Raw genomic sequence first — 9,217 nt, forward strand, 5'->3', positions numbered from 1 at the left:
TATTTTGTCAAAGTGTAAAGTAGTGATGAGTTTTAAGTAGGGGAATATCCTCGTAACTCGAGTTACTCGAACATTCCCCTCTACTTAAGCATTGGTTGCTGGTAATAGTTTGTGTTGTAGCAATACTCGTCATAATATCATTTTGCCATATGTGAAGAAATATATTCTACTGACAAACGATATCTTGTGTTGACGTAATGTCGCGTCTGTTTGACGGCACCAAACACATCGTTTTTTGTGTCGTCCCCAACACCGGCCGCGTTGTTGGAAAAAGGTCGCCCTATCTCATCACACTTCCACCAGAAAACTGGTAACGTGTGAATAGGGTATGATCGCTGACCCTAGTTTGGAGTGTAACTTTGACATACTGATCAGTGTTCAGTCACGGCCAGCTTTGCATGTCTACAAGTACGAAATCGCGATACATGACGGTCCTCAATTTGTTTTACTTTGTCCCGGTTTCTCCTCGGGCCTGATTAATCAAATTGTTGAACATCTACCTATTCATTCTCAACCATAACATGTTTACTTCCTAGAATGCTGTATCGTGTAAACAAGCACACTGATGTCAATACCGAAACTACTGTGCACTTCTTACTTCCTCTACGACAGGAAGATGTCACGTGTCACGTGTACTCCACAGGAGGAAGATGAAAATGACGCACAAATGAGTAACTTCACATTTAGCTGATAACTGTTAGCGAAAAAGGTAAGTTTAAATGAGCTTTTGAAACACATATTTCTAAGTGACCTGAAAGCTGATTCTCTGGTGTACAAAATCCAATGGATTAAATATGACCATACCACCACGAGACAAATTATTCTAACAGTCTCACCTATTCTTCTCAATGGCAGAAAACAACCTATAAAGTTTGTGAATAGACAAAAATGAATGATACTGGCATATTTATTCTTCTTGATAAGAAACTATTTAACTTTCAGGAAGATATATTATTTTCAACCTGGTGTAATAATCCTGTAAGAAAGTGCACTAATGGTATAATACTCCGTCAGAATGATGTGCTTGATGTCCTCTGTCAGTGTAACGATGTTTACATAATGTCTTATGGCGACCTTTATTCCCGTATCAGCACAGAAGCTGATTTTGTAGAAGATGACATTCTTGAACACTTCCACGGCCAGGATAATAACATGTAGGATTTTTTACTTGATCATTTGAACTCAGAAAGATTTTTCGAAGATTCGGGAATAAATAACTTTGGCAAATGTTTGTAAGATATGTGTCGTATTTTTGAATATTCATAGTTTGGATGGAAGACATGGTACAGATACTGGTATTGGAGATTTCACATTTATTGGAAATCAGGGCGCCAATGTGGTTGACTATGTAATCAGATCAAATGGCTTGTTTGATAAATGTGAAAGTTTTAAAACAGCGTCTCGCACCGTGTCGTCACATGTTCCAGTCACCACTGGATTACGTACGCAAAACTAACTTGATGATGATTAATCATCAAATAGACAGCCTCGGAACAAGATTAAAATCGAAGATGGGTTCCAACATTTTCAAAAAATATTCTCTTATCCGAATGATAGGAACCCAGATGATTTTGGGATGTTTAATTTCGACGATAATCATTCCAAAAAGGTGACAACAGACAATGCCAATTCTCCAATTACCAAGAAAGACAGTTTTGATAGTATTACACACTCAAAGAACAATAAGACATCAGGTGTGGATAAAGTTATTTAAGAATTATATCGGTTCGAACTCGAACGAATTTTTTTCTTTCCTGAGAATTGGTCACTTGGCTTTATTATTCCGCTTCACAATCAAGGAATTGTGAGTGATACAAATAACTTGGGAATTGAGGAATTGCACTTTTGATATCTTCCTCACAATTCTTAGCTGAACACTCTGTAAATGTGTAAATGTTCATTTTCCATGCCATGAAACTTAGAGAGCATGCGCTTACTCAACGACTTGATGTTATTTAACAGTTACCATGGCTATTGATGTAAACTCTTCAAAAAAAGAGTGTACCTAATAAAGGCGCTCTATTTAATTTAATATCAAAGAAACAAATATGAAAATTTGGAGCTCGATAGTCACATATTGTCGTTGTACAAAGGCATTGAAAACTGTCAAATAAGGCAACAAGGTGGCGCTGAACTCAGTATCTCGTGTGACTGCACCGGGCAGCAATGGCGGCTCTGCATCTCTTTGGCACTGACTGAATAAGTGTACGAATTCTGTCCTATGGAATTCTGCGACATTCTGTTTGTAACGCGTTGGCCAGTTGAGGGAGTGTCTGCGGCGTGTTCTGACATTGACGTACACGTCGATCGAGTTCATCCCAGAGATCTGGAGATCTCGATGGCCTAGGCAAGACGTGGATGTTGGCATTATGAAAATAGTCTACCGTGACACGAGTTGTGTGCCGTGGAGCATTGTTCTGGTGAAACAGCTCCCTCGTGTGGTCAATGATTGGAAGAAAGTGAGGTTAAAGAACTTAAAATTTCAAATCTCGTGGTGTAGGATATGGCCCCCCACACCATGACATTACCGCCACCTAAATTGTCGAATTCACGTACACAATGTGGGGTAAAACGCTCATTTCGATGACGAAAATCGTGATTCATCGCTAAACCACACTCGTCTCAAGTTTCTCAAATTTTCGAACTTGAAAAATGTTGACAATTGAATAACAAATTATTGGCTTATGCTTGCCTTTTAATAGCCACTACCACGAGTTACGAATGCCATAACTTGCACGTGCATTTTGCTTCACTGTTTTCCTTCATGACATTTTTGAACAAGTGCGAAACAATTCCGTTTAAGACATTGCAAATCGACAAAAGCTGCGTTTTGACGCACGGTTTGTTGAATATCAGGCCACCAACATTTTCCAATAACATATATCCAATTTATATACCGTTTTATTTTGTGTAGTGAGGTTCAGTGAACTACATACTACCTGTGCGTTTCTTTTTTTTTGAAGAGTGTATATTCTATTGTATATATTTTTTGTATACTTTTTATGCATGTACTATAAGCCTACGGCCTTCTCAGTATTTAAAAATAAAGATTGATTGATTGGTTGGTTGGTTGGTTGGTTGGTTGGTTGGTTGCCTGGTTGGCTGGCTGGCTGGCTGGCGGGCTGTTGGTTGGTTGGTTGGTTGGTTGGTTGGGTGGTTGATTGATTGATTTTATTGATTGATTGACCACAATTCTTAGCTGAATGCTCTTCCTTCCAGACAATTATGGCCCTCGCTGTGATTATGATTCTAATGTCCATAGCAGTTTTCACACAAGGTAAAACAATGAAGCTTGTGCCTCTAAATAATATCTTTTACATTGCCCTGATATTATGAATGATAATGATTTTCCTGGATTTGTCATGTCCCACCATATGGGCTTGAACAGAGGACTTCCATACACTCGGCGACAGAACAAATAGCATCTAATGCTGGGGATCAAGCTGATAATGTTTCAACTTACCTGGTCCAAACTTGATTGCTTACAGGACCCGGTGATTAAGCTGGAATATTGTTAACTGTGACATAAAACAACGCAAAGGTAGAATCAAACTATGAATTGCTTGCAATTACAAATATATTTTATAAACATGTAAATTATTAGTGCATGAGGTTTCAAGCATAAGTGAATATGGATGATTGACTAATTGCTCCAGTCCTGAACAAGTGTTCAATGCCAGTTACACGTCCCCTCGCCAAACTGCACATACCACTTTGAGCCTTAGATCTCCGTGATCATCTTTCCACACAATCAAGTAACGTCAAGAGCATTCAAATACTATATTCCTATATCTTCCTGGTCATATATACATATTAAATATTATTTATGTGACCTTCAAAAGGCATTTTATTCCGCAGCCAAGTTATGTTTACATTTTACAGCAGCAGGGTGTCTGAAGGGTCATCAGTGTTCAAACTGTAGCAGTACAGGGGACTGCAAATCAAAATGCTTCGGGGGATATTTTGGTGTGACTTGCAAGACACGTTGCTCGAAAGGTTGCCTAAATGGTGCGTGCGAGACATCAGAGACAGGCATTGGTAGATGCGCTGAAGGATGTGTACCTGGTTTTCAAGGCACAGATTGCACAAGACCATGTGCGCGTCAAGAGGCCACATGTACCAAGTGTCAGTCTGAGTGTGACCAGGGCTACTGTCAGCTGACCTCATCCTGTGTGTCTGGCTGTGTGGACGGATACTACGGCTCTGACTGTAAGAACTGCTCCAACAGGTGTAAAACCTGCAACAGGATCACTGGCACATGTGACAAGTGTTACCCACTATATACCGGCCCTGATTGTCATTTTTCAGGATTGTGTGAAGCCGGGTGTACGGAGGGATGTGGACGTCAATTAAGTGGTAGTTTCTGTGTTGAGGTGTGCAGTCATAATTGCAAGGTTCATACCAACATGAATGATACGACGAGATGCCTGCCCCCTGGCGTAAATGCGTCTCTGTATTGTACATCTGAGTGTCACAACCAGAGTGGCGAGTGTCTCCATGGCTGTGTTGAAGGCTGGTATGGTCCAAGGTGCCTCTCTCCTTGCAATGCAGACTGTCGTGGTGGACGATGTGATGCTGCTGGCGTCTGTGTGGACGAATGTATCGCGCGATATTCTGGAGAGTTTTGTAATGACACATGTGAAATGTGTCGTGATGGGGTCTGTGATCAGAAGACTGGCACGTGCATTAATGGATGTGACGTCAGTAAACGTGGATGTGGAACGTCCTGTACCAGCAACTGTTCCAGGGATTATTGTATGAATGAGACATGCTCAGGTAAAAACAACCATTAACATTCCTTCAGTCAGTGTGCCAGATAATTAGTACTTCGTAATTCATTATTGAACTTATTGCGATTACCACTTGGGAAATTTCTAAATTGAAAAGACGAAATTATGAATATAATCAATATTAACCTTGACATCGTCAAAGAAGAAAATAATGTTATACGTTTTCTATTTAAAGAGTTTACACTCACCATTTCGCGAACACCTGGTGTCATCACTATTTGAATGTGATTCATAAAGCCATGCCCACAATATAGTCGAAATTGTGTAGTGGATTCTGCTTTTAGAAGATGTTTCTTTTATTTACGAGCTTTTTCTGTGACTTCCAGGCAAAATATTTCTCCTATATATCCTCTCTCCCCATCCCTCTATGTTTACCCTCACCCTTAAACACTTTTGTGTACGTCCTGGATTGATCAGCATTGCAAGTTTATAATTTCATCTATATCTATCATGTATAAACTATGATAAAATATGCAACTTTTCGAGTCAGGAAACTCAGATCAGTTTAATTCAATTATATCCAGATCACCAGAATAATCTAGGCTGTTTGTCTGTCTGCCTCTTCGTGTGTTTGGTAGTATGGTCAATACAAAATAGTTTTTGTCACATTCTCACCACTCAACTTTTATGTCATCTAATAAAGGTGAGCTTCAGTACCTGGAGAACCTGGTTCCATCAGTGCTTCCTGCTTAGTTTATCCTATTCTACTCACCAGATGAAAAGCCTACTGGGATCAGTGGAAGTCCGCATGGTCTCATCATAGGACTACCATTAGCGTGTGTACTCTTTGTCCTGGCGATCCTGGTGTCAAACTATGTCTGTTACCGCAAAGGTCAGACCAAGCAAAGGTGAATTTGAGGGATGTGCGTGCTGTTTGAATGTTTTATCCACTGAAAGAATGTTACCTGCAGATTGTAAAGCGCTCAATTTAAATTGAAAACGTTGTATCAAACCTGGTGTATGAATAGTTTGCCTTCACTTCCTTCAGTGCAGATCCATGAGTATGCCCATGAAACTTTGTATGCCCACTGGAAACGGCAGAAAATCGAGACTGATTATTCTCGGGCGTTGACGTTTTGAATTTAGATACATTGTCAAGTGGTATTCCTTTATTGACCACGGTGAAGCTAATTTTAGCCACCAAATAACAGAAAATATCCGGAAACTAAAGCTATCAATCGTCCACAACAGTTTAACAGATAGCATTTCACCTACGAATTCGAATTCGAATTATAATAAAACATAGATGGGAAAGGGTGTCATTGTGTACGTGTAGGATAATGGTTACACTTATTACTGCTACTGACGTATTCGTCCTTCTAAGTTACATGTATCTATGTAACATTTCGAACTTGTACTAACCCTTTCTTGGTGCCCCTTGCCCTGATATGATGTACGACCTCAATGGATTGTTATCATAGTAGATGTGTCATTACCATAGATATAGTGTAAGATTCTTGACAATGAGCAATATGCTTCCCTTTCTTCTTCGTTTGTTATTACAGAGAGAATTTGGCGGTTTGGGAGTGTAGCCCCGTTGTAGAGTACCAGTCGTGGCACATATACTCTGACATAGAAGAGGGGCATTTGGACGCTAAGGAGCAAAATGAGGGCCAAGAGAACCTAGAAGATGAACCTGGTCTCGCCATGCCTGTCATAGCAGATGTCTTCGCCGTTGCTGCGCCAATTGTACACAGAAATGATGACATGTTATCAGAGAGTTCAGCATCATCCACTTCTCAATCCTACACCCACCTGATTCCTAAGGTGGTCACTGATGACCCGGGGACAGTTGACAGTTACATATCACCAGTGGAAGAGTTGACCCCACACCCACCTGACCCTGACGTAGTCGCTGATGACCCGGTGACAGCGGACAGTCACCAGTAGAAGATACCTATATGGTATTTTGAGACATTTTCTTATGGTCATTGTCAGCGAACAACTTCCAACAGTTTCTAAGGGAACAATACTTCTTGATGAAAAGCTAACATATTATAGCCAGAACATACATATACCAGTATCCCTGAAACAGGTAACCACAAGCACTAGTAAATAACAGCTCGGCAGATTTTACTGACTTTATTCGGACTTACGTCTACTCGTTGTGGCAGTTCTAAAACTAAAAGTGTATGTAACCTCACCAAAACATAATGCTTTTGCTTCCATCGTTTTAAATCTTGAACTTGTTTATCTATTTTTCTTGCTTGTAATTGTCAACCCCATACCCCCACCCCACAACATACATGACCTGTGACATAAGCTAATGAATCCTAGTGTACATGGACAGATATGAGCTCCATTTCGCCTCCAATGCAATATGTGTGCATGTAGATAATTAAGCTAAAATGCTTCAAATGAAATAAATAACGGGCCAGATGGTTGAATGTGCAACTCAGTTATTGTTTGTTTGATGTGTTTGTCTTTGTTTAACGCCGCACTCAGCAATGTTCAAGCTCCATAACTGCGGTCTGCAAATAATCATGCTCTGGACCAGACAATCCAGTGACTGACATTATGATTTGGTTTGTTTGTTTGTTGTTTAACGCCGCACTCAGCAATATTTCAGCTATATGACGGCAGTCTGAAAATAATCGAGTCTGAACCAAACAATCCAGTGATTAATATCATGAGCATCGATCCACGCAATTGGGATACGATGACATGCATCAACCAAGTCAGCGAGCCTGACCACCCGAGCCCGTTAGTAGCCTCTTATGACCAACATAGTCGGCTTTTACAGCAAGTATGGGTTGCTGAAGACCTATTGTATTCCGGATCTTCAAGGTTCGACTAACATCATGAGCGTCAGTTCACACCATTGATGTACGATGACAGGTGTCAACTAAGTCAGCAAGCCTGACCACAATCATAGTGTCCTTTTGCGGAGAGCATGGGTTGCTGAAGACCTATTCTAACTCGGATCTTCACGGGGGAACTCCAATAATGACAAAGCCTATGCTACATGTATCTACCTTTGTATTGTAACGGAAAAAAGTAACCGTCCTTCAAACAAATTCAGTCAAACTACATCTTTTCTGAAATTAAATAATTAATCTTTAAATATATATTAAAAAGAGATATATCCTGGTGATTCACAATTTCAAAGTCTACGCCTCAGTGTGTATGCTGCAAGCAAGATAACTTGCCCATCTCTGGTCGTCCACGTGTAACATCACGTCAACAAGACATCAACATTCGGTTGGTGCATTTACTCGGCAGATTCCTTGGTTAAGAATAACATTTGAATTCATCTTTTACAGGTAACCTAGCTCTACATTAAAAACACAATATGTTTATCTCCAAAATCAAATACAAGTGATCGTATATCTATAAGAAGTGAAAACATTTTTGTTTAGTACAATAGTGAGTGACTGAGTGAGGTTTAAGCCGCTTTTAGCAATATTCCAGCAACATCACGGCGGGGGACACCAGAAAGGGGCTTCACACATTTAGTACAATAGAGAGGACGTTGTTTCAGAACAAGGATACATACTTCTTCATTACCAACTTCATGGGATATCTAAATATGCCCAAAGCCGTAACTAAACAGTACAATTCTAATATGAAATGCCCAATGTAAGTATTTCCCCTCACAGGGATGGTATAGCATTCTCTCACACTGATGCGGGTGTCTATATGTGGGCATTGATAAACCACGTAATATATACTCACACGCAAAGGAAACGCAAGAGGTTTTAAGCAAATAGGTAACAAACACGGAACCATAAATTGATACGAGTTTTAGCAAGTAGTGAAGCCTGACGGTGGTATCAATATTTTTGGTTGCATTTTGGAAGCCCCGAGTAAAAAAGCAACATAAAAAACGAATCGCCAAAACGCACCATTTCAATGAATATGTGGGTATCATGCACCCATTTCTCGCGAAATCGAAAATGCACGAACTGTCACGAACTGTAGTGGGTATAAAACTGTGGCCGATTCTTGGACCTACCACTCCTTGGTCAACAATGCACGCCTAAGTCAAATTCAGAGAAACCAGGCTATCGGACGTCATTTCAACGTCAACATAACCACAATTTACCGTTTCCTGCATCGATGCAATGCTACACAGACCACAGATGACCTTCTTCGTAGCGGTCGTCCTAGGGTCACCACACCTCGACAAGATCGGCAGATTACCCGTCAACACCAGCGACATGGGCATTGTTTGGACTAAATGCGAGACTTGGACCCATGTGCTTTCTGAATGTTGGTCAAGGTCGGGGACACGGCGTCACTGCTAACACTGCGGTATTTCGACCAAGTGATCAGACCTGACGTTGTTCCATTTTTTGCTCAACATCAACAACACATTTTCCAGCAGGACAACGCTCGTCCCCATGTTGCCAGAGCTACCGTGGCCTTTCTGCAACAACATAATATCCGTGTTCTACCGTGGCCAGCTCTCAGCCCTGATCTGAACC

At 40.6% G+C, this 9,217-nt stretch overlaps 1 protein-coding gene across 1 annotated transcript; it reads left to right on the top strand.

Annotated features, from left to right (window-relative positions):
- Positions 1–657: 657 nt before the first annotated feature.
- LOC124114893 (protein draper-like) lies at positions 658–7,188 on the top strand. Its single transcript, XM_046475689.2, has 5 exons — positions 658–709; positions 3,220–3,277; positions 3,883–4,776; positions 5,506–5,638; positions 6,296–7,188. The coding sequence occupies exons 2-5, from the start codon at positions 3,226–3,228 to the stop codon at positions 6,678–6,680; spliced, it is 1,464 nt and encodes a 487-aa protein (XP_046331645.2). The 5' UTR covers positions 658–709; positions 3,220–3,225; the 3' UTR covers positions 6,681–7,188.
- The last annotated feature ends 2,029 nt before the right edge of the window (positions 7,189–9,217 follow it).

Source organism: Haliotis rufescens, unplaced genomic scaffold (assembly GCF_023055435.1).
Source record: "Haliotis rufescens isolate VD_foot unplaced genomic scaffold, xgHalRufe1.0.p SCAF_6, whole genome shotgun sequence".
In the NCBI taxonomy this organism is placed as follows: domain Eukaryota; kingdom Metazoa; phylum Mollusca; class Gastropoda; order Lepetellida; family Haliotidae; genus Haliotis; species Haliotis rufescens.